At 46.1% G+C, this 26,157-nt stretch overlaps 2 protein-coding genes across 2 annotated transcripts in view; one reads left to right on the top strand and one right to left on the bottom strand.

The window, feature by feature from the left end:
• LOC147096624 (protein jagged-1-like) overlaps positions 1-726 on the top strand; it is a gene marked incomplete at its 5' end in the record, with an annotated part of 46,331 nt that extends 45,605 nt beyond the window's left edge. Inside the window, one exon of the mRNA XM_085973165.1 lies at positions 364-726. Coding sequence (XP_085829291.1) covers positions 364-592 — 229 coding nt within the window. The remainder of the gene's footprint in view (positions 1-363) is intronic.
• LOC147096623 (carboxy-terminal kinesin 2-like) overlaps positions 1-24,513 on the bottom strand; it is a 116,728-nt gene extending 92,215 nt beyond the window's left edge. The window contains exons 1-9 of the mRNA XM_085973123.1: positions 24,393-24,513; positions 23,724-23,798; positions 22,110-22,239; positions 20,445-20,493; positions 19,315-19,482; positions 17,960-18,082; positions 17,366-17,482; positions 15,260-15,430; positions 14,152-14,319 (exon numbers count right to left, since the gene is read on the bottom strand). Of these exons, the coding sequence (XP_085829249.1) occupies positions 14,152-14,319; positions 15,260-15,430; positions 17,366-17,482; positions 17,960-18,082; positions 19,315-19,482; positions 20,445-20,493; positions 22,110-22,239; positions 23,724-23,798; positions 24,393-24,480 (1,089 nt within the window). The 5' untranslated portion in view covers positions 24,481-24,513. The remainder of the gene's footprint in view (positions 1-14,151; positions 14,320-15,259; positions 15,431-17,365; positions 17,483-17,959; positions 18,083-19,314; positions 19,483-20,444; positions 20,494-22,109; positions 22,240-23,723; positions 23,799-24,392) is intronic.
• Between the last annotated feature and the right edge of the window lie 1,644 nt (positions 24,514-26,157).

Below are 26,157 nucleotides of genomic sequence, written 5' to 3'. Positions count from 1 at the left end.
CAGGTCCGCTCTCGCTCCTCACTGCACTCCCAGGTCAGCCGCTGTGGTCGGGCCTCACCTCGCTCCTCCTTTTAAAGTCGCCTTTTGAGTACATAATTGTGGCTGACACTCCAGTGTACTGCTGAGTGCTGCATTGCCACAGGTGCATCCTTCTGGATGAGACTTTGAGCTGAGGCCTGTCTACCTTCCAACCCCTTTCACCTGATTCTTCAGCAGGTTGAATGCAAAATTGCTCTGACCGCAGCCCACCCTTTAACCAGTCTGTAGTGTTGCTGCATGGCTTTGCCACAGGAGAGTGACTAGTAGGAATAACAGCTGGTAAAATAAGGATGGATAAAGAATATCATCTGTTTCATATTACAGGAAGTACTTTTCACCTCCTCCTTGTGCTGCTTGCTGTCATGGTAATTCTCATTGTATCTGTCTGCATCTACCTCTTCATGAAGCGGAGGAGGAGAAAGGAGAGAGAGCGCATGCCTCCGAGCGAGCATGTCAACAATCAGCGAGTGACCCTCAACCTCATCCAAAACCTGCCCAAACCCTGCAGCATCGACGGGGATCCAGAGTACGGGTACAAAACCCTCTGTGCTGACAAAGGGTCAATCTGCATGGTAAAGCACCTCGCAATGGAACAAGACCTGGGGCTTAACCTGCCAGATGTGGAAAAGGATGTTGAAGCCCTGATGGGAAACGGGGCCATCTCTAAGCTGCTGAACCTTGAGAAAATGGATAAAACAAACAGAGAAAGAGAGAAGCTTAACTGCCTGGATGAGGGAAAGGAGTTAAGGCATTGATCCTGAGCAGCTGATATTGGTGCCACATCAACTCCTTTAGAGGAGCAAAGTGGGATTTCCCCGAGCTTAACATTCTGAATCAGGTGGTTTAATTTCTTCCATCTGATCCCATAACCAATTCATAAAGGGTTTTCCTCTTACAGGGTAATAACCTGCACTGATCTTGAGGTGATCACTACTTTGGGGCTCAGAATTCATGTTTATTTACCCTCCTCCTCAGACATTCGACACTTAGCGTCACAGCTTGTTGTGAGTGAATCTTTCACTGGTATGTAATGAGTCAAAATGAAGAAGCTGGCATTCTGAGCCTTGTGATTAAGTTTTTTAAATTATACATAAATTGTCAGAGGTTTATTGTGTATCCTGTTATTGAAATGGGATTGCAGATGCCGGTTAGGCCAGCAAGCCTCTGCCAACTTCACGGACCAGTGTGAGAGTCATTGAATAAGACCCACTTATTCACATGTACTAACTGGGGGCCCAGTGGTGTGCCCACTCTATTGGCCAGTATAAGCGGTTGCTGTTACGCCTTTGTTAAAAGTAAAGGGCTAGTATGTGTGTGTGTCTGTATTTTTAAAAAGAAAGATGAACTAGATAAATGCCCGTATTCACTGGCATGCTCATGGCACAGGCAAGGCCCTTCATACTTTGACGCGAGGAGTCTCTGGATGAAGATCCACAAGCAATGCCAGGAGGCTCTGGAATGCACTGAATTGTAATTTGCTGTAACGGTGCATCATCAGAGGTGACACTAGTAACACTTCCTCTGGGACACTGTTGTGGGTTCACAAGATCAACTTTGTTTATATATTTCTGTATAATATGTAATATTTTGTCTTTGTTTTTACACTGCAATGTAATGTTTAACTAAGGGACTCCGATCAACTGTATATAATTCCCTTTAACAATATGTTAGCTACAGCCTGAGTCTGTATCTTTGTATATACTGTTTGCATGTACAGAGCGTGGGCAAACGCAATGACGTCACGCCGTTCACCACGTGATCCCCACCGGCGGGAAAAACGTGATGACGTCATGACACCAGCCACGGGACCGCCCAAGCAGTCCTCGTGGAGCCTCCGAACTGAGTAGACCTGTATTCGTAGTTCTCGTGCATTTGTTTGTTAAACTCAGTTTGTTTTACATTAAACATTGCTTGTTTGATCGCCTGAGTCGACCTCAGTCTCTTGATAGGAACTAGACATTCCTACAATCTCTTCTAAAACCTGCAGGCAGTTATCGCTCAGATTACAGAGCTGGGACACTGAGGGCATTCAATTAATTGCAATAGGTTAGTGGAGCTGGTGTCTGATATGAGCACCTTCATTATTACAAGAGCACAAATAGGGGAGACACTTCTTGACAATGTATTCCCAAGAGGGAAAGAATTATGTTCATGTTTCAACATGATTGGATTTCAAATGTTGGAAGGAAAACTCTCTCCTGAACCAACACTGAATTGCTGCTTCTCCTTTTGCTCGAATGTCCTTTGCAGAGAGAGACAGCGAAACAGAGAGAGGCACAGGGGGGAAACACACAGAGAGAGAGAGAGTGAGACAGGGACAGAGGGAGATAGAGAAACAGAGAGGGTGAGAGAGAGAAACAGGGAGGGAGGGACAGAGAAAAAGACAGCAAGAGGGAGGGGTGAGGGTCCAGGTGTGTGCAGTCCATTCTCGGGGACTGAGCCGGTGGCCGCACTTTGGAACAACATAGGTGGAGGTGCAGCACATGGACAATGGCCACTGGAAGGAGGCTAAAGCAAACAATTTAGACCAGCGTGACATTTTTTTTGAAAATTGTTTAAAGTCGGAAAAAAAATACAGGAAAGTGATGATGGATGTCCTGCGGTAAGTTCCAGATATTGTCCCCTTTTTGAAAGAGTATCACTTATTTAAATCATGTTGAGGGGAAAAAAATTGTGCCCCTGTTTGTACCTGAGTCTGAGAGACCAGCAGCAGAAAAAGAGGAAACAACTTCTAAAATTGATCCCAACTCACCACCATGACTGGAGCTAGATAACCTCAGCCTTCTAAGGAAGCTTAACCACTTTGAGCTTCGTTTAGAGTTTATTTTATTTTATTTTTTGTTGTATGTTTAACAGCATTGAAGAGGGAAAGAAAATCTTGGAGCAACTTCTTCTGTAAAAGCTGCAACGAGACTTGAAAGAATTAAGATTTTTAATGAACTTGGCAAAAAGAGAGTGTTAAAAATCACTAACTCACCCTTAGTTGCGAATATGATTTTGGAAGAAACAAGCAAATCAATTTTCCCCTCATCTAAAACAAGTTTCAACCAGGTCTTGAAGTCCAAACACTTTCAGAGGCTCTGAATTGCTTAAAATGTTTAAAAATGGAAATCTCAGTATTTGATTTAGAACAATCAACTGAAGTGAGTAGCTTTACACAAACATGCAACCATGCTGTTGAGGGAAGAATTTGGAGCAGTTACATATTTTAAAAATTCAATAAAAAGTATCAGACATTTAGGAAGAGAAGCAAAAGGGGAAAAAACCACAAACCATTTTATTTTGTCTGTCGTTCTATAGTCCGAGCAAGTTCCAGGAATAATGTAAATATAGATTTCCTCTTCAATGTTTAGTGGAGTGTTAATAGAAACAAGAATTATGTAATGATGTATAAAAATTGCAGCAAGCTACTTAAGAAACCACTGTAGAGAAAAATATTAAACTACAATTTTGATTTGGCATAAATGTTTGAAATAGGAGATTAAAAATAGAGTACAATGAAGTTTGTTTCCTGCTATTTAATTGCAAAATAACAAATAATTCAACACTTTGTGATAAGAGCAGGGATTAATATTGGAGAATGTTTGAGAGAAAAACATTAGAAGTGAAATTTGTAAATTAACATTTTACATCAACATATTAAACATTTCTAGGTCAGTCTGATTTTCCTCTGGACAGTGTAAGGGGTTTTAGATCGCAAAGGTTTCTCTCTCTCGAGGCCTCTCTCTCTTGCACAGTAAACCGTGAGTGGTTCGACCCACTCGCCCCTTAGATTCTGTACTCTGGACTTTGGGGCAGGAACTACAATGTAGAGAAAACTCGTATAGACCAAGTTTGATGAAACAAAATGAAATGTTATTGCATATGGTGAAACAAATCAAATGCAAGCAAATAAGAGGGTACATGGGAGGGAAAAACACAAACAAATCATAACGACACAAAACTAACTAAGGCAAATACAGGCATATTATACTCTACAAAGATCATCATGAAATGGGGAAACACACGGAACATCGAGGGACAACAACTCGTTAATTATACCCTTAAATGTCCACCCCCTTCAACCTATCTAGATCTGATTATGAAGGGCCAGAAACATGCTCACCAATACAACTAGGAAGTGTAAAGTTTTGAAACAGGTCTGCATTTTGATCCCTTCAGGCATCCTGTCTCCTCGTGGATAGTGGAGCCCCAGCGAGCTGCACCACACCTCTCTCCTGAGGTGGGGGGTCGGGGACGGCTGGACACCGGCTGGCCTGGACGTCGGCGGGGTCGGGGATCGTCTGCTCGACCCCAGTCAGAGGAGCCTCGGACTGGCTTTCATATAGGTTTCTTTAGTTTTTTGTTGTCTCTTCTCCTGTGCCAGAGTGGGTCGATGGCCTCCCGTTTCGTCAACGGCCTGGGGTTGGTTGATGATCTCCCGATGTTTTACCCCGGGGCGGGTCGCCAGCTCGAACCATCTTCCCCTTCTTCAAGCGACGATGCCACCGAATATGTTGGTAGCACCACGATGACTGCTTTCTTCTTCCTCTCCAATGATGGAGAGGAGCCACGTTGATCATCTCCCAAAGCAGCTCCCCTTTACCCAGCTCAAAGGTTGAACAAGCTGGAAAGGCTGAAAAGCCAAATTCCTACCTGGGTGTCTCCCAATTATAGTTCTCAGGAGAAGCCTCTTTCTCCCGCCCAAATCAGGTTAGTCTTTGTTTAACTTTTGGCGGGCTTGTTGCACAACGGGGTAGTTATATTTTAAAATACTTTGGGATGGCCGGTAAAGGGCCATCTCTGGTCTGGAATGACCTTCATTGTTTTTAATGTCCTGGTGATGTCCTTAACGGGTCCTTGATGCTCTTATGAATATGAAAATGTTCCCTTTTGTCTGGGTAAACATTTAGATGGCCTTTATCTACAGGCCAATCTTGACTGGATCTGCATCCAATCTATATGTATATGTGGGTGTCTGGTTTCGTTCTCAGAAACGGCTTCCAGAACTTACTGTGGGCTGAATCCACAAAGCTGTCGGAGGACTGCAGGAACCATTTTAAAGTGTCCCAATAAGTTGGTCATGGGGTCTGGTGGCCATTTTGAATGCCCCTTTTCCCTAGGCTTCTTTTAAAAGTCTTTAAAATCATGGCCTCTTCTGCCATTCGACCCTTTATCATAAAGTTCAATTTTGCAAATCCTACAACAGGAGAACCAGAATAATTTTATGTTAAATAATAGCTTTTCCTGCTTGTTTTTAATTCAGTAACACAAATTGTGTTATGTATTTTTCTGCACTTGGGAGGAAGTGCTGCATTTCTGACATGTCACATGGGGGTGTGTTGGTTCAACAAGACCACATTTATTAATGGAAGTGATTGAAGTTAAAAATATGTATACCCATTTTTGTTCAATTTTTTAATACTGTGAACTAAAGAAGTAGAGCACTTTATATTGGTTGGTCTTCCGGTTGCATTGTGATTAATATTCTGATTACATATCAGGATGTACAGCCCGTCAGCGCCATAGGAAAGCTGCTGCTTGTGCTGCCATTGGTATAGTGACGTGAGGGATGGGCTAATGTGGAAAAGTTTAAAATTAATACAAATTGCACTAATAGATATGCCTCAGTCAGCTCACCTTGGGCTTTTGGTCGATCACTCAGCTAGCGTTTCTGAAGTGTTTATGCAGTTCGTTGATATGCCTGTCATTTCTGACAAGTAATTTAAAAAAAAGTTTGTACATGACAAACTAAAAGCTTTTAATTAATTCTACTGTAAACAAACTTGCAGGATGGGCATGGAAATGACAAATTAATTTCAATATAGCCAAGTGTGAGGTGGTGCATTTTGGTAGGTGGAAAAGGCTACCTACTCCTTGGAAAATAAGAATCTAAATGGTGTAAAGGGATCTAGGGGTATAGATTCACAAATCATTAAAAGTAGCAATGCAGGTTAAATAAGTCATAAAAGTGCAACTAAAGCACAGGGTCATTTCTAGAAGAGTAGAATTCAAAAGCAGTGAAGTTACATTAAATTTGTATAGAACCTTGCCTGATTGTCTCATGATTTGAAATGGCAGGGTGGCAATATGGCATTACTGTATAGAAGTGGTTGATGTCGTAAAAGTTGCCCACGGACGAAAAGGTCACACTCAAGGAGGTCGTGGCCCGATCAGTACAAAGAAAAAGAGGGAACATTGGCCAGAAGCAGACTCTCAAATGGTGCTACGACTTGGGGAAATGGTGATCTAAAAATGACCCTGGGGACAACTTGACAGCAGTGGCTGTACATGACTAGAAAATCCAGGTAACTGCGCTGATGGGAAAATACAAACTTTATTATAACATTTTTAAAAAGTGTTACATACACAACTTCTCAGAAGTTTTCAAATAGTTAAAGCAATCTGTTTCCAGATGCACCATCATTGTAAAGACTAAACATTTTGTTTTCTCCAATGCACCGTACATGGCAGCATACAATGGCTGGGCTTCATCAGTGCCGAATGACAGTTGAACAAAGAACCAGCCTTTGCCAAAAGAGAAACATTTATTGATTAAAAATACAAAGAATCAAAAAGGCAAGACACGTTAAAAATAAATTAAATGCACACAGCAGGATTTTCAATAGATGCAGCGAGGCTGAATACACTCAGCCGCACATTTCCACAGCAGATGTTCTTTGTTCAGCACAGCGTTGCACTTGGAGCATCAGCAATGGCCACCTTCAGCCATCCTAGTCACACACTCAGTCACCTGAAAAAGAACACCCGGTTTAGCAAGAGTTTGGGTCAAAAAGTGCCCACCACCCACAAACGACAGCACAACCTACTGAGGAGACAATTCACAGTGTCATTAATGCACTAGAATGACAAGGTGCAACGTCAGAAATCCCAAAGCAGAATAAACTGCCAGGGGAAGCACAGCTTAGCTGGATTCCAGCTCTCCCAACAGACACACAGGTCATTGAATGCTGATCAGAGGAATTTTTAAAAATTTGTTCCAGGGATGTGGGCGTCGCTGGCAAGGCCAGCATTTATTGCCCATCCCTAATTGCCCGAGAAGGTGGTGGAGAGCGGCCTTCTTGAACCACTGCAGTCCACTGAAGGTGCTCCCACAGTGCTGTTAGAGAGAGTTGCAGGATTTTGACCCAGTGACGATGAAGGATCAGTGATATACTTCCAAGTCAGGATGGTGTGAGACTTGGAGGTGGTGTTTCCATGCGCCTGCTGCCCTTGTCCTTCTAGGTGGAAGAGATCATGGGTTTGGGAGGTGCTGCTGCTGAAGCCATGGCGAGTTGCTGCAGCGCATCTTGTAGATGGTACACACTGCAGCCACGGTACGCCGGTGGTGGAGGGAGTGAATGTTTAAGGTGATGGACGGGGAGCCAATCAAGCGGGCTGCTTTGTCCTGGATGGTGTTGAGCTTAGTGTTGTTGGAGCTGCACTCATCCAGGCAAGTGGAGTGTATTCCATCACACTCCTGACTTGTGCCTTGTAGATGGTGGACAGACTGGGGAGTCAGGAGGAGAGACACTTGCCACAGAATACCTAGCCTCTGACCTGCTCTTGTTGCCACAGTATTTATGTGGCTGGTCCAGTTAAGTTTCTGGCCAATGGTGACCCTCAGGATGTTGATGGTGGGGGAATTTGGCAATGGTAATGCCATTGAATGTTAAGGGGTGGTGGTTAGACCCTTGCTTGTTGGAGAGTCATTGCCTGGCACTTCTGTGGCATGAATGTTACTGGCTACATCTCAGCCCAAGCCTGAACGTCATCCAGGTCTTGTTGCATACAGGCATGGACTGGTTCATTATCTGAGGAGTTGTGAATGGCGCTGAACACTGCAGTCATCACCGAACATCCCCAGTTCTGACCTTATGTTGGAGGGAAGGTCATTGATGAAGCAGCTGAAGATGGTTGGGCCTAAGACACTGCCCTGAGGAACTCCTGCAGCGATGTCCTGGGGCTGTGATGATTGACCTTCAACCACCACAACCATCTTCCTTTGTGCTAGGTATGACTCCAGCCAGTGGAGAGTTTCCCCTGATTCCCATTGACTTCAGTTTTACTAGGGCTCCTTGATGCCACACTCGGTCAAATGCTGCCTTGATGTCAAGGGCAGTCACTCTCACCTCTGGAATTCAGCCCCTCTGTCCATGTTTGGACCTAGGCTGTAATGAGGTCTGGAGCAGAGTGGTCTGGTTCCACCCCTGAAACTACAGGCCAATTGAAAAAACCCTTGCTGTCACACAAGCTAGCTCACAGATGGAACTTGTATGGGTCAGCTGCTCAACGAGCAAGGAGGCTGGGTACAGGACTTGTACTGCAACACAATAGTTAGTCATTAGGTCACAGCTTGTACTGTTGTCAAACCTCAGTGACAAGCACATAAATACCACAAACTCTCATTTGTGCCCCACTGTACACAATCACTAGCAGCCAGTTTCTGCAACACAGGGCATGAACCATTTGAATTCGACATACCTTACTGGCAAAGCGCAAGGAATTGAGTGACTCGCTGAAGTCCTCTTCTAGGGGAGAGATATTCACAAACATCAGCCTGCAAGGAAAAGGTTTCCAATTTTAAAAAAACTTCACAAATTAGATAAATGGAACATCATTGTACCGACTGGAGGAGAAAGCAGCTTACATCTTTGAATTGCCTCCTAAACTGTTCTGCAGCAGGTAAGTTAGCTTGCTGTCCCGGTAGGGGATGTGTGATTCCTGGAAAAAACAAAGGGAACTCCTGTGACAAGAGACGAATAGTAAAATAGCTCCACCCACCAGCACTGTCCCACTCCAGAGACAGGAGCCCATAAATCTAGGCCGACACTCCCAGTGCAGTACTGAGGGAATGCTGCACTGTCAGAGGTGCCGTCTTTCGGATGAGATGTTAAACCGAGGCCCCGGTCTGTCCCCTCAGGTGGATGCAAGAGATCCCATGGTACTATTTCGACAAGCAAGGGAGTTCTCCCTGGTGTCCTGGCCAATATTTATCCCTCAACCAACATCACAAACAGATCTGATCATCACATGGCTGTGGGAGCTTGCTGTATGCTAATTGGCTGCTGTGTTTTATACATTAAAACAATGACTACATTTCAAAAAAGTACTTCATTGGCTGGAAGGCACTTTGGGACATCCCAAAGTCATGAAAGGCACTAGCAAATCTGTGTGTACTGAGTTTCCACACACAGCTATTACTGCAGTGGACCCTATAAAACAACATGTCCCTCACATCTTACCAATAGGAACAGCAAATTTTGCAGGGAAAGAAATAGAAACATAGAAGATAGGAGCAGGAGTAGGCCATTCGGCTGCTCGAGCCTGCTCTGCCATTCAATGCGATCATGGCTGATCATCCAAATTCAGTACCCGGTCCCTGCTTTCTCCCCATATCCCTTTAGCCTGGAGAAATATATCCAACTCCTTCTTGAATATATTTAATGAATTGACCTCTACTGCCTTCTGTGGTAGAGAATTCCAGAGGTTCACCACTCTCTGGGTGAAGAAATTCCTCCTAATTTCTGTCCTAAATGTCCTACCCCTTATCCTTAGACTGTGACCCCGGGTTCTGGACTCCCCGACCATCGGGAACATCCTTCCTGCATCTAGTCCGGTTAGAATTTTATAAGTTTCAATGACATCCCCTCATTCTTCTAAACTCCAGCGAGTACAAGCCCAATCGATCCAATCTCTCCTCATGTGTCATTCCTGCCATCCCAGGTATCAGCCTGGTGAATCTTTGCTGAACTCCTTCCATGGCAAGAACATCCTTCCTCAGATAAGGCGACCAAAACTGCACACAATACTAAAGATGTGGTCTCACCAAGGCCCTGTACAACTGCAGCAAGACATCCTTGTTCCTGTACTCAAACCCTCTCGCTACGAAGAGGGCCAACATACCATTTGCCTTCTTAACCGCCCGCTGCACCTGCATGCTTACCTTCAGCGACTGGTGGACAAGGACACCCAGGTCTCGTTGCACTTCCCCACCTTCTCCCAATCTATTGCCATTCAGATAATAATCTGCCTTGCTGTTTTTGCTACCAAAGTGGATAACCTCACATTTATCCACATTATATTGCATCTGCCATGCTTCTGCCCAATCACCCAACCTGTTCAAATCATCCTGGAGTTTCTCGGCAGCCTCCTCACAGCACACACGCCCACCCAGCTTTGTCTCGTCTGCAAATTTGGAGTCATTACATCTAGTTCCCTTGTCTAGATTATTAATATATATTGTGAATAGCTGGGGTCCAAGGACTGATCCCTGCGGTACCCCACTAGTCACTGCCTGCCACTCGGAAAAAGACCCGTTTATTCCAAATGTGTGGGGACTAACCTTTCACGCCTTATCGAATATACAATTTAATCTTGCCAATATCCAATTAGTTCCTGCTGTATAGTTAGTTCAAATAGGACTGGTTTCCCTCTCCCCACTCTCGAACAATACAGCAGAGCACTGCCACTAACCAGAACCAGAGTGGTCTTTTAAACAGCCCACACTGAGAATGATCCACATCTCTGCACACCTGCATCAGTTTGTTCCACAGACAAAACAGAATCAGCAGTAGGCACCCCCCCGGCCCCCCACATCCCACCTACTGCCCCAAAGTGACAGTATTTAAAACCCCCGTTGAGACAGTACAAAGTAGCAGTGTTTAAATAAAACACACAAGGGCTAACATACTTTGCACAGCTGTGGCTGACCAGCACCGAATATTCACACAGGGAAAATGGATAAAGGCCGACACTGAACTATTTGAGCCATTACAGAAGCAAAACACTGCGGCTGCTGGAAATCTGAAATAAAAACAAAATGCTGGAAATACGCAGGTCAGGCAGCATCCGTGGAGAGAAACAGTTAACGTTTCAGGTCGATGACCCTTTGTCAGAACTGGAAAAAGTTGCAGGTGTAACAGGTTTTTAAGCAAGTGTAGGAGCAGGGAAAGGGGGGGAGGGGAGGGAGAAGAAAAAAGGGAAGGTCTGTGATAGGATGGAAGGCAGGAGAGATTAAGAGACAAAAGGGATGATGGTGCAAGGCAAAAGGAGATGGTAATGGGACAAGAAACAAAAAGGAGTCTAGATGAAGTGTAAATGGTGATGGCAGGATGATCAACAGCTGCCGGAGAGAAAATAAGATGGGGCAGACGTTATGGTTTGAAATTGTTGAACTTTGTGGAGTCCGGAAGCTGTAAAGTGCCTCATCGAAAGAGGTGCTGTTCCTCGAGCTTCATTGGCACCACGATAGGGTTCCCCTGGTCCTCACCTTACCCACCAGCCTCCACATTCAACGGATCCTCGGTCATTTCCGCCACCTCCAGCATGATCTGCCCACCAAACACATCTTCCCCTCACCTCCCCTTTCAGCATTCCGAAGGGACCGCTCCCTCCGCGACACCCTGGTCCACTCCTATCACCCCCAACACCCGGCACCTTCCCGTGCAAGCCCAGGAGCTGCAACACCTGCCCTTTTACCTCCTCCCTGCCCACTGTCCGGGGCCCCAAACACTTTCCAGGAGGAACAGCGATTTACTTGCACTTCTTGCAATTTAGTATACTATAATCACTTCACGATGTGGTCTCCTCTACATTGGGGAGACCAAACGCAGATTGTTTGACCGCTTTGCCTTGCACCATCATCCCGTTTGTCTCTTAATCTCTCCTGCCTTCCATCCTATCAGACCATCCCTTTTGTTCTTTCCTCCCCTCACTTAAAAACCTGTTACATCGCCAACTTTTTCCCCAGTTCTGGCGAAGGGTCATCGACCTGAAACATTAACCGTTTCTCTCTCTACAGATGCTGAGTATCTCCAGAATTTTCCGTTTTTACTCAAGCTATTGGTGGGTGGGGTACAAATGGAATGCTCAAGATCTGTGGTGGGACTGAGGGCGCATGGGGAGAAAGAGCAAGGAACAGAAACAGCTTCTATTTTAACCTGATGTAAATGGAGTGTAAAAATTAGATAGGGTGTAAATGGGGTATGGAGCCGAACCAGTCCCGTTTCCAAAGGCTTTAACCTCCTATACTGGATCTTACCTTGTTTGACAGCGACAGGATTACACGGCCAAGCTGGGAAAGGCTCCTGTTAATTGACACCCGCTGACGATCACCCCTCGAGTGAGATTTATCGATCCGCTCACTGCCTGCCAGGTCCACCAGACACAGGGTCGCTGAACCCATTGGGGGAAAACCAACATCAGCATTAGCAAAAAAGCAAGGTTACCGCACAGGGCTGAAAACATTAAAACCTGCTGGAGGAGGCAGGTCTCGAATCAGAAAGGTTGACAGGGACCACGTTCCATGTTTGACAGCAACACAAAATGCCACAATCTTGGTAGCAAACGCATCAATAACCAAATGCCTCATGGAGAGGGTGGTAGTCATTCTTTTGGACAGCAAACAGCATTGTCGCATTTTTGAAAATAGTGCTGTTTCTCAAACCAATACAAGAGGCGTGGGAGAGAATGGTTTCCAGAGTGGAGGGAGAAAGGGAAGGAGCAGGATCTTTAGGAGGTGCTAGAAAGTAGAGGGGGGGGGGGAAATCAGGTGGAACTGTGGAGGGAGGGAGTGTCTGGCCATTGTGTAGCAGTGGGCAGCTACAAACAGGCCAACAGCAACAAGCCGCAGCTACCTGTCCCTTTACGCACACAATCGGAGTAGGGAGGGACGAGCTACAAGCTCCAGTTCAAAGCTAGCAGACTGAAGGGATGAAAGCCTCCTTCCTACGCAGGGCGACTCTGGCAGTTAGTCTCACGCTAATCTCAGATCCAGCAGGATGGTTGACGTGGGAATCGGGAAAGTGTCACATTGGTGCACAGTTGGGATTGTTAAGGTTGGGGTGGTGCCGTATTGTTGGGATGAACTAGAGGGAGCTGCTGCATCTGGTTACACGACACTGAATCTGGGGGAGAGAAGTGCTGTCTGATGTGCAAAGTGTACTACTCCCCCATTATTTGCCTCAGGCTCTTGTTGCAACGTACGGCAGGGATTCTGCCAGTTCATTCAGGTTACACACCTAGTGTCAGCTTCGAGTCTCACAGCGATGGGAAGTCAGAGGGGTCTGATTTGTCTTTTCAAAGTAGCACGACTACCCCCAGGGGCTGTGCACAAGTAAATGGGGCCTTTTGTTGGGCACCATGGGTCAGTGCTGCCCTTACAGCAACACATAGGAGCTGGGTTAGCAGCTTGGACAAGACACAAGTGGCTGTGCGCTCATTGGGTGCTGCAAATAGAACCTCTTGTAGATTGTCTAATTCCAGTGTAAAGAGGGGCAGCAGTGTTAACCCACTGCTTCAGTTCGACAGACAAGCACCACAACCAGCATCGAAGGAGGATTGCAGAAGCCCAAACTCTGCCCGTCGCTAGAGAAGGTCAACGTTGGGACAGATACTCACATGTGTACTGGAGATCACCAGTGGAGTTACTCCTGTCAATCTCCAGCTGGAAGACACTGTGGCTCAGTGAGGAATGATAATTCGCTTCCGTTCTCACCACCGACCGATTGCCTTTTGCGATAGCAATCAAATTGCAAACCTGCGTGGGGAGGACAGAAACAGAGAAACTACACTCAACTGCCGATCCGTGAAGCCAGGCAACTCAACCGATTTGAGCATTTACTCATTGAAATCCCTCTCCCAAAACTGAAGATGCTAAACACAGAATTCAAATTGGAGTTCTGTAAATCGAACCAATGGCGATTTAATAGAGGCACCAAAGGACCAGTGGAACACAGGAGCAGGAACAGCCCATTCAGCCCCTCGAGCCTGCTCTGCCATTCAATGAAATCAGGGCTGATCTGACTTAACGCCATCTACTTTCAATTGATGGCGAGTGGTTATTGAACCAGGAGCAATCTAAATGTAAAACTTGAAGAATGAAAGTGGTGCTAACCTACTAGACGTGGGCACAGAGCACAACATGCCCTGCTCAGTTTCATAGTAAAGAAATTATATTTCTGTTCACAACAAAGAAACGTCAAACTGATTACCCGGCCCTGTTCAAGGAAACAGTGAGCAGTCCCAGCTCTCCTCGCTGGTATGGAACTGTATTAACAAACCAGCAAACAAGCATTCTTTTCACTCATGAACAGTTTGAGTTGTAAACACAAGTACACAAACGTTACCCACCTCCTCCGCTGTGGCGACGGGGATATATTGGAGGTTTGTTACGTACAGCTTTTCACATTTAGCGCCGAGCCATTTGATCTCGTACTCGACATTGTTCTCTGGTTTTGTCACAAGCAGGTCACGAAGGGTCTCATTGTAGATCTCCAAAAAGCTGGCAGTGAATTTATACTGAAACAGATGCAAAAAAAGTGCTCACAGATTATTGCAAAACAGCCAATGGCATTAACTGACTCAAAGCAATTATTCAAGTACAGTACTTGGCTAGACAGAAAAAGAGCACAAATTAAAAGCCACACTATCAACTTTTGCACTGTTGAATCAAAGTCTGGTGGCACCAGGTCATGCTTTGTGAAGTAGAATCATGAAACCCCCCCCAAGCCATGTTTTCTGTACTTTTAAAGCACTTTCCATTATTGAAATACAAGTAATTGGTAGAAGGATTAGAGGGGCGTTGTGGAGAACTGTTTTCACCGAGGGTGGTGGGGGTCTGGAGCTCACTGCCTGAAAGGGTGGTAGAGGCAGAAACCCTCACTGCATTTAAACAGTACTTGGATATGCACTTGAAGTGCTGTAGCCGACAGGGCTACGGACCAAGAGCTGGAAAGCGGGATTAGGTTGGATAGCTCTTTCAGCCAGCGCAGGCACAATGGGCTGAATGACCTCCTCCTCCTAGTATCCCTCCCCATGTCTTAGGCACATTGCCATACAAATTCAAAGAACTTTTGAAGTGTAGTCACTAATGTAGAAAAGTAGGTCATTGGCTGTGAAGTGCTTTTGAGACATCCAGAGGTGCTGAAAGGCACTATAGAAATGCAAGTTCTTCTACAGCTTCACTATTGCAAAGAAATCAGCCACATAGGCTAGATCTGAAAAGCCTGAACACTGGCCAGTTGGCCAATAGTACAGATGCTACGACTGGGCTCTGGACTGGAGCAAAGAAGAAAAATGTGATATTCAGCTGCTGTCCAAATCCTGTGTCTAAAGGCACAGTAGAAATAACCGCTTGATGAAGTACCAGAGAACAGCGGGTATCTAAAATCGAGGTTGAGTCAGTGCCTACAGGAGAGCGGGTGGTGTGTGACGTATGCCACTTCCTGCAGTAACTCACTGTCCATCCCGTGGCCTTCAATTCCTGTGCAGTTAAGATCTGATCAACGGCCCGCGGAATCATCCCCTTGGTCTTTGATGTCACGTCATCGGGTCCTTCCATAGTAAAGGTCTTCCCACTGCCCGTTTGTCCATAAGCAAAAATGCACACGTTGTATCCATCCAAGGCAGACTGGGAAGAGGGGAAGACAGACAGGCAGAGTTACTCCACATCGCATAACTCCCTCGATTCAGACTGCCCGCATCGTCACTTTGGGCACATGACTCTGGGCCGAGCCTTGGGACCCTTCAAGATCCCAAAACAGTTGCACTACTTACCACCTGCCCCCACCCCTCGTGTTCCACAAGGATCAGTGCTGGGACCGCTGCTGTTCACAGTTTATATTAACGATTTAGAAATCAAAAACACAATTTCTAAGTTTGTGGATGACACCAAATTTGGGGGATGGGGGATAGTCAATACTGAGGAGGACTACAACAAGTTACAGGAGGACATTAATAAACTTGCAGAATGGGCATATAATTGGCAAATGAAGTTCAACACAGATAAATGGGAGGTATTACATTTTGGTAGGAAGAATAGGGAGGTCACTTATCACTTGGAGGGTGCGAGACTAGGTGGGGTAGAGGAACAAAGGGATCTCGGAGTACAAATACACAAATCACTAAAAGTTGTGACGTAGGTTAGCAAGGCCATAAAAAAGCAAACCAAGCACTAGGGTTTATTTCTAGAGGGATAGAATTGAAAAGTAGGGAAGTTATGCTAAACCTGTATCGAGCCTTGGTTAGACCAGAGTATTCCGTACAGTTCTGGTCGCCATATTATAAAAAGGATAGAGGCCCTGGAGAGGGTGCAGAGAAGATTTACAAGGAGGATACCAGAAATGCGAGGGTATACATATCAGGAAAGGATGAGCAGGCTGGGTCTCTTCTCTTGGGGGAAAAACCAGAGGGGAGACCTTTAAAATTATGAAAATTTTTGATAGAGTAGATAGAGAGAATGTTTACATGTGTGGGGAAGAGCAAAACTAGAGGCCATCAATATAAGATAGTCACCAAGAAATCCAATAGGGAATTCAAAAGAAACTTCTTTACCCAAAGCGTGGTGAGAATGTGGAACTTGTTACCACAGGGAGTGGCTGAAGCGAATGGTATTGATGCATTTAAGGGGAGGCTAGACAAGCATGAGGGAGAAGGGAATCGAGGGTTTCGTCGATAGATTTAGATGAGGAAAGACGAGGAGGCTCAAGTGGAGCATAAATGCCGGCATGGACTGGTTGGGCCGAATGGCCTGTTTCTGTGCTGTATATCCTATGCATGTAATCTTACATAACCCCATTACCTCCATTTTCTGCCCGGTCCTTCTCTAAAAGCACCAACTCATTGGATCCAGATCCAGAGGTGCAATGGGCACCATCCATTACTTAGTGAGTGCCTTCACATTCTGTACCATTTAGCACACAAATTGATGCTCTTACCAGCCGGAGCAGGTTTAATACGATAAAAAGATGCCAGAGTCTTAAAATTAGAGCTCGGCTATTTAAGAGTGAAATCTGGAAGCACTTCTTCACACAAAGGGTAGTGGAAACCTAGAAGTCTTTCCACAGGAAGGCTGTGGATGCTGGGGACCATTGAACCTGTCAAGACCCAGATTGACAGCTTTTTATTCATAAGGGAATCCAGGGATACAGGGCAAAGGCAGGTAAACAGGGTTGAAGTACATCAGCCATGATCTAATTGAATGGCAGAATGGGCTCAAGGGGCTGAATGGCCTCCTCCTGCTCTTATGGTAATACTAATAGTGTGGATGGAAAGGTTCCCATGTCCACTAATAATGCTTGCATAAATAACTGAATACAAGAGTTAAAGTTTCATACCAATTAGGCAACAAACCCTGTTCCAGTATAAACACTGACATCTAAAGGATCATTCCACCCAGAAAGATGGAGGCAGTGAGTAGTTTATCAGCAATCTTTAGTGAAACCACCTGCATACTCAGATTGAGGAAGCCTCCTATACAATGCTATCTAAACCATCCAATCATCTCATTACCTGAACCATCCTCCCACTGCCCCCATCATTACCCAGAGCACCCTACCCCCATTACCTGGACCAGTTGGGAGATATCATCAAATACATCTTTCTGACTTGCCATTGGCCGGAAAACACGGTCAAAACTGAAGTCGTATTTCACCTCTCCTTTCCGATCGCGGCCTATGTGAGACTGTAGCCAGGGACAGAGAGGGGGAGAAAAAGTTAAGTTTGTAAACAAGCAAAGGAACTAGATATGCAAGACTTTGTACTGAGCTGGTATAGTGCCCAGGGAGAAGTAGTGGTAGAACTTCAATGGCTCAACATCCCTACTCTGCAGAATTTCACTTCTGAAGTAATTCCCACTGCCACACAATGACTCCATCCAGTAAACATTGGAAGCAGAAAGCAAGCAGAGTGGGCAGCCTGCCTCCAACTCATTGGCCGACAGTGGTGTCATCCAGACACTCGAGTAAGTGGGTAGTGCAGCAACACCATTTCATAGTCCCTATAAAGTCAATCGGGCAACCCTTTCGTTTCCTGCTTTGTGGGAAGAACAGAACGCCCCTGTCCTGTGCCCGAATCTAACAGTCAGTAGCATTGCTGCAGTTGATGTTTATTGCTGGTTACCAGTTTGAAGGATCAGATACAGCGCACAGGTCAATCTTACCTCTTCCATTTTAGTCAAGGTGATCACCTTCTTATTGGGCAAGAACTGAACGTGAAGTTCATTGCCATCTTCTTTCTCAGAGTCCAGAACTGGCCGCATACGGCAGATCACGCGGATGTTACCCTGCAAAGTAACACAGCAGAGGGAAAATTATTGGTTACATATGGGGCAAAGAGAAAGAATTCCTCCGATCATCTACTGCTTGAAGACGAAGCTACGAGCGAAGGAGAAAGCTCTTCATGGCCGAGCAAATGACCAGCTGAGCCACTCAGACCAGCAAGGCCCCAGCTTCACCCACATTCTGGGCTCCGTTAGTCTGTTACTTTAGCTGCAGTAAGTCTGGCCTGTGGCGAAAGACAGACCATGTTTTACTCATTGTTATGTACTCACCCCTGGTGGAAGCACTTGCCTATGGTGCATTGTGACCCGACTGATGCCCCAGAGTTAATTAGCTGGCCTTCAACAGCCATTTAGGCAAGTACCCTAGGTTGACTGTTCAAGGTAACCATTGGAGTCTGCTCCAATCCCTGTACCCCCCCCTACTTTCTTCCTGTAACTCGTGTTGTTCAGTCCTTTGAATTCCTTTAGTACTAACCCTAATGTTTGTGCCTTGTTACCAATTCATTGACCTACTAAATCAAGCCCCGTTAGGAACTTGCCTTTCACATTCTTGGGATGTCCCAAAGCAAGTCAGCCAAAGAATGACAGTGTAGCCACTGTTATAACAATGAGATCAAGGAGTAGTTAACCTGTTTCAGCAATGTTGGTCAGGAGAACTGAATCCCAGCTCCTCTTCAAAAGAGTTGCAAGATTTGTTTTGTCCTGTTCTCTCTCCCTCCCCCAACCCCCACCAGGAGGGCAGGACTTCAGTTTAACATCTCATCCTACAATGCAGTACTGTTTAGATTATGGGCTGAAGTCCTGAAGTGGGCTTAAACTCTCAACCTTCTAATTAAAAGGCACACACACAATTCCAGTAGATACCTTAACCTCAGCTCCAGGTCCTGACTAGTCTCTTCCCTGGTATCTGGTGAATCTAACTCTACCTTACCATTATTCAACATCACTATAGTGGTGTGCCTCAACTGTACAGTATTGTGACTGCAATCCAACCAATGTCTTGTACAGGCACATTATCGCATGCTTTTTGTATTCAATCTCCTCCCCTAAACCAGATGTATTTCCATTTTGCTCTCCTCCCTGCCTTTACACTGAACTGACATTTGCAACACTCCCACTTTAGCAGTCAGCAAGACTCTAATTTACCCATGTCCAACACGCCCAGTATTTGGAGAACAGAAAGGTGCCAGCACAGGTTCCTGGCAATGGCACTGGCTGCCTTGGGCCTTATGTACCTTGAGCTCTTGCACAGTGTTGTGCAGTTTGCGCCTCTCTTGTTCCGTACAGTGCAGCCTATCCTCCAGATCCGCGACCACATCTCGCAGCGACGCGATTGTTGTCTGCTGCTCTTCTATGCACGCAACGTTGTGCGCGAGCTCCTGCTCCTTCAATGTCAGCTTGTTCTGGACAAAGAATGGCAACGTGGCCAGTCAGCACTATTATTTTAGATACCATCTGAAAAGGGGCACGTTTGTAAACATGGCACACAACTAACTAAAACATTTGCCCTAGTAACAGTGTAGAATCAACCTAGTTGGTCAGTCTGGATCATCCCCTCCTAGGTTGTCATCCAAGATTAGGATTAAAGATAACACTAACCAAATCCGTGGCACATAAAGCTGCCAATTCTAATTCAGTCTCCAAAGCCTACTCAGTGACCCCTGAAAATAAATTCCAGAAATACTTCACCTCATCTCCGATCCCTCTGCAGTGCTGAACCACCACGAGAGTTCTTAACACAGACTTCAAGAGTTAGTCAACATTGTACCACTGGACACTTGATCTTATCCAATGCTACATCATCATTTCCAGGTATCCTCATGTGAAAAGGCAAGTTCTTTGGGGGGCAGTTTCAGGTGTGGCAGTGCAGTGCCTCCCTGGTACCTTTCACAGGTGACCAGTGCCCAAGTGGGAGGCTGTGATAGTGAAACAGTGGACCATCACAGCTGAGCTGGAACTAGTTTGGATCACTGACCCGCTGCTTGATTTATCTCCTCTTTAGCCTGATCGACACCTGTGGGCCTGTGAATCTAACCCCTTTAAGTTAAGGCATGCTTTAAAGCCTTTGTGGGGAGCGGGGGGGGGGAGGGGGGGTGGCGGTGGTGGCAATCAAAACATCCAGAAATGTGACGCTACCGCTAAGCTGCGCGGCAGTCTGGAGGTCCCGCACAGGCAGTTTACCGGCTTTTAAATGGGAGAAACCGCGTGAAAATTTAAATGGGATGCGCAGCCACTTAATGGGACCACGCCCGGAAAAAAAATTAGATGGAACACTACTTTTGTTTCCTCAACCTCAGCAGAGAGTCAGATTACTGGTCCTCACTTCAACATGAACAGTTAAGCGTTCTATTGCAGTTTCACTCACCTGCAGGATAGCACCTTCTCGGCACTTGTTCAGCTCCACCTCCGCTGCTCTAAACAGAAGTGGTGAACAGAGTCAGGGTTCCTGAGCTGGGACGGGAGTGGACACACAACTTATTTATATAGCACCTTTAACGTAGCAAACCTCCAAAAAGCACTTTGCAAGAGCGTTATCAGGCAGAATTTGACAGAGTTCCAGGAGATATTAGGGACAGGTGACCAAAAGTTTGGTCAGAGGTAGGTTTTTAAGGAGCATCTTAAGAGGAGAGAGGTGTTTAGGGAGGGAATTCCAGAGCTTAGGACCTAGGCAGCTGAAGGCACAGCCACCAATGGTGGAGCGATTGAAATCAGGGATGCGCAAGAGGCCAGAATTGGAGGAGCACAGACATCAGAGGGTTGTAGGGCTGGAGGTTAGAGAGATAGGGAGGGTTGTGGGGCTGGAGGAGGTTAGAGATAGGGAGGGTTGTAGGGGGCTGGAGGAGGTTACAGAGATAGGGAGGGTTGTGGGGCTGGAGGAGGTTAGAGATAGGGAGGGTTGTGGGGCTGGAGGAGGTTACAGAGACGGGGAGGGTTGTAGGGCTGGAGGAGGTTACAGAGACAGGGAGCGTTGTGGGGCTGGAGGAGGTTAGAGATAGGGAGGGTTGTGGGGCTGGAGGAGGTTACAGAGACGGGGAGGGTTGTAGGGCTGGAGGAGGTTACAGAGATAGGGAGGGTTGTGGGGCTGGAGGAGGTTAGAGATAGGGAGGGTTGTGGGGCTGGAGGAGGTTAGAGACAGGGAGGGTTGTGGGGCTGGAGGAGGTTACAGAGACGGGGAGGGTTGTAGGGCTGGAGGAGGTTACAGAGATAGGGAGGGTTGTGGGGCTGGAGGAGGTTACAGAGACGGGGAGGGATGAGGCCATCACATTACAGATGCTGACTGAAAGTAAACTGAACCTGATCTCAACACCAATTACAGGAGGAAGTACTGAATTTAACCATTTTAACTGAGCTAATTAGAAAGATGCAGGATTCTCGATTAGAAGCACACAAGCCAGCCAGCATATGAAGTGAAAAGGCAGCTTCCGACATTACGGGCACACATCTGAACCATTACCTGCCTGTCACTACACATTCTGACTGACCTATTTATTCCCAGAGTCTGCCATTTTTATATATTTGTACTGTGATTACTCTGACTGGGTTTCATTTGCCCACTCACTGACCAGTCTGCCAGTCCTAATGTAATGATAGTTGACAGCAGCATTCTCCCCCCGCCTCCACCTCCCTTCCTCAAATCAGAGTGGGCAGGCACAAAACTGGCCAGTTACATTAGGAAGTGTGTCAAAGGTGGGAGTGTGTAGAGGGTAAGGAAGAGTATCAATTGTGCGAGGGAGTCATGGGTAACTAACATGGACAACTATTTTTGCTACGCAGGGAATTTTGTTTTTTTTACAAGTGTTGCTGCTGCAGGCCCAACACAGCAAGCCCTGGTTTAATTCCTGCTATTTATTGTTGCTGCTGCAGGCCCAACACAGCAAGCCCTGGTTTAATTCCTGCTATTTATTACTGATGCAAGCAGTCCAACGATGCAATACAATACAATACTAACTGTAGCTTGTTTTGAAGTTCTTGGATCTGCAAGGCAGCAACAGCCAACTGGTCACCCCTCAGTAACATACTCTCAAGCTGCCTGCTCGCCTCCTCAGAGACCTGTAGCTTGTTGGTGCATTCCGACAACTCTGACTTCACGTACCTCAGCTGCACCTTCACATCACTAAGTTGCCCTTTCAAATCCCGGGCTGGCCGCTTCTTGGAGGCAGCTGTGAAGAGGAGCACAAAACATCAGTTCACCGCTTTTTAAAATGCAACTCATCAGCAGTAAAAGTGTGTTTGTGAACAATGCCTGCAGCTACAAAAAACAAAGCAAGTTTACAAAAATATTACTTTAAAACAGAAAACGCTGGAAAAACTCAGCAGGCCAGGCAACATCCGTGGAGAGAGAGAAACAGTCAACGTTTCGGGTCAAACCCTTCTACAGAACTGAGAGAAAAAGGGCAAGAAATGAAAAATTAAAAGGCAGTTTGGGGGCTGGGAAGTGGGGGAGGGGATGAAAGAAGAGACTAAGATATTCAAGGTGAGATGAGATGGTAATAGGACAGGTCAAGAAACAGACAATGGCTCTAGATGAAGTGTGAAATGCGCTGGCAGAGAGAGAGACAGCTGCCATGTGGGGGAGAGAACAAAAAGGAAAAGGCACAAACTAAAAGTGTGGATAAAATAATAGGGCCCGAGGCTATGATCTGAAATTGTTGAACTCGATAGCGAGCCCGGAAGGCTGTAAAGTGCTTAATCGGAAGATGAGGTGCTGTTCCTCGAGTTTACGCTGAGCTTCCGTGGAACAATGCAAGAGGCCGCAGACAGTGAGGTCTGAGTGGGAGTGGAATGGTGAATTGGAATGACAGGCGACCGGAAGCTCAGGGTCACCCTTACGGACTGAACGGAGGTGTTCCGCAAAGCGGTCACCCAATCTGTGTTTGGTCTCCCCAATGTAGAGGAGACCGCATTGAGCATTGTTACTTTAAAACAATTTGCTGGTATAAAAAGAAGTCAAGTGCCTTTAGACACAAACGACTTGCAGTAATGCAGTGGAGGTTCATGGGCCATGAAACAGGCAACAGTGCCTTTCATCATGTTAAAACATGCTCTACTGAACCGAATAGATGGACACAAACCGACTAGATCTGCAGGGACTTAGAATACATGTTCGTTATAAGCAGGCTGTAGTGAAGATTGTCCCCCCATCCCAACACTTCCTTAGGACAGCACCAATGATGATTAGAGTTAAAATATTAGTTCAACATTAATTGTCTCTAAATATGCTTTTGAATAACATTAGGAGCCATGCTCCTCCCGAGAGGTCAGTCTATTTTCAGGTTGAAGCCCTGTATTGAGAGCATTAGACAGTACTTTACCTGCTGTCTGGATGGATGAAGGTGCAGCCACTGCTGTTACTGGCTTCTTCACTGCTGACTTCACTACAACTAAGAAAATGAAGAGCATTGAAGCGGAATGAACAATTCCCTGGTAGGAAAAGCATGCATCAGGTCTGTAGAGTGACCCAGTGAACAAGTTCCCCCACACAAGTCAGAAAGGCTCATTACCAGCCTGCTGTTTGAACAGATGAAAGATTGTTTTAAAACCCTTTTAGTTGCATTGGAGATTTGATGCCATGTCCTCTGGTTTAAACAGATTATTCCCATCTTCCCCAGTGGGAACGCCAGAGGAAATTAACACATGCACTTACCTTCAGCTAGAGTGGCAGCAGATTTCACAGCTGGACTGCGAGTCCATGCCCCGTTAACGTTTCTCATCAGTCTCTCTGTGGAAGAGGACACGGTGCAGTTTAGAAAGCAGAGCCCTACAGAGATTCATCCATTTATTGTGAAACTAGAAAGCCCAGCAGAGATAGTTCACAGGAACACACGTCGCAAGCGTGTAATCAGGTCAGGGTGATGTCTGCAGTTATGTTAACTTTAAGCAAACACTCCGGAGATAGTGGAAGGGCTTGCCATAATTTTCCAATCTTCCCTAGATGCGGGAGAGGTGCCCGAGGATTGGAAAGTGGCAAATGTGACACCATTGTTCAAGAAAGGGTGTAAGGATAATCCTAGTAACTACTGACTTCAAAACTGCTGACTTCTTCACTACAACTAAGAAAATGAGGAGCATTGAAGAGGAATGAACAATTCCCTGGTAGGAAAAGCATGCATCAGGTCTGTAGAGTGACCCAGTGAACAAGTTCCCCCACACAAGTCAGAAAGGCTCATTACCAGCCTGCTGTTTGAACAGATGAAAGATTGTTTTAAAACCCTGTTAGTTGCATTGGAGATTTGATGCCATGTCCTCTGGTTTAAACAGATTATTCCCATCTTCCCCAGTGGGAACACCAGAGGAAATTAACACATGCACTTACCTTCAGCTAGAGTGGCAGCAGAGTTCACAGCTGGACTGCGAGTCCATGCCCCGTTAACGTTTGTCAGTCTCTCTGTGGAAGAGGACATGGTGCAGTTTAGAAAGCAGAGCCCAACAGAGATTCATCCGAGAGAGCGGAGAGTCAGCGGACCTGTGAGGGAGCACCAGAGGCTTACCAATCCAGGTTCCGGGAGAGGGAAGCAAAAAGTAATCCAAGTGTGACGTCACCAGGAAGCAGATAAGTGATTGGCTGGTGAGTATTTCTTTCTCCTTTACATTACAAGCTTAAATTCTGCGGTTTATATTTTCTTGGGTCTCTGTGGTGTAGTGGAGACAGTTGGTATATAAGCACCCTAGAATATATCTTTAACTGGTGGTATTGAATTAATTTAAAATTAAAGGGGTAAGTCATGCCAGGAGAGCCCAGCCCTGTGTTATGCTCCTCTTGCTCTACGTGGGAATTCAGGGACGCTGCCAGTGTCCCTGACGACCACGTGTGCCAGAAATGCATCCAGCTGCAGCTACTAACAGGCCATATGGAGGCGCTGGAGCTGCGGATGGATGGGTTGTGGAGCATTCACGATGCTGAGAGGGTCATGGATTACACGTTTGATGAGTTGGTCACGCCACAGGGTAGGGCTGCACAAGCAGAAGGGAAATGGGTGACCACCAGGCAGAGCAATAGAAGCAGGCAGGTAGTGCAGGTGACCCCTGTGGCCATCCCCCTTTCAAACAGGTATACCAGGGGTGCTTCTGCTGCTCAGGAAGGGAGGAAAAAGAGTGGGAGAGCAATAGTGGTAGGGGATTCTATCGTAAGGGGAACAGATAGGCATTTGCGGCCGTAGACGCGACTCCAGGATGGTTTGTTGCCTCCCTGGTGCCAGGGTCAAGGATGTCACTGAACGGCTGCAGGACATTCTGAAGGGGGAGGGTGAACAGGCAGAGGTCGTGGTTCACATTGGGACCAACGACAGGTAGGAAGAGGGATGAGGTCCTGCAGCAAGAATTTAGGGAGCTAGGTAGCAGATTAAAAGAGTAGGACCTCAAAGGTTGTAATCTCTGGATTACTCCCAGTGCCACGTGCTAGTGAGTATAGGAATAGGAGAATAGAGCAGATGAATGCGTGGCTAAAGAGTTGGTGCAGGAGGGAGGGCTTTAGTTTCCTGGATCACTGGGCCTGCTTCTGGGGAAGGTGGGACTTGTACAAGTCGGACGGGTTGCACCTGAACTAGAGCAGGACAAATATCCTTGCGGGGAGGTTTGCTAGCACTGTTCGGGGGGGGGGGGGTTTAAACTAAAATGGCAGGGGGTTGGGAACCTGAGCAGGGAGACAGAGGAAAGGAAAACAGGGATAAAAGCAAAAGATAGGAAGGAGAAAACCAAAAGTGGCAGTCAGAGAAATCAACGGTTTAAATCAAAACGTGGCCACAGTAAATAATAATTCTAATAGGTCTAAGAGCGTTAAAAAAAGCTTGAAGGCTTTGTGCCTTAATGCGAGGAGCATTTGTAATAAGGTGGATGAACTGGCTGCGCAAATAGAGGTAAACGAGTATGATTTGGTTGGGATTACGGGAACGTGGCTCAAGGATGGCCAAGGCTGGGAACTCCAGGGGTATTCGATATTCAGGAAAGATAGGCAAAAATGAAAGGGAGGTGGGGTAGCACTACTGGTTAAAGAAGGGATTAATACAATTGTAATGAAGGATATTAGCTATGATGTGGAATCTGTATGGGTAGAATTAAGAAATACTAAGGGGAAAAAAACA

The sequence above is a fragment of the Somniosus microcephalus genome, chromosome 34 (genome assembly GCF_052327205.1).
Source record: "Somniosus microcephalus isolate GS21.2 chromosome 34, FLI_Smic_1.0, whole genome shotgun sequence".
In the NCBI taxonomy this organism is placed as follows: Eukaryota; Metazoa; Chordata; class Chondrichthyes; order Squaliformes; family Somniosidae; genus Somniosus; species Somniosus microcephalus.
This window is presented reverse-complemented; position numbering and strand designations above follow the sequence as displayed.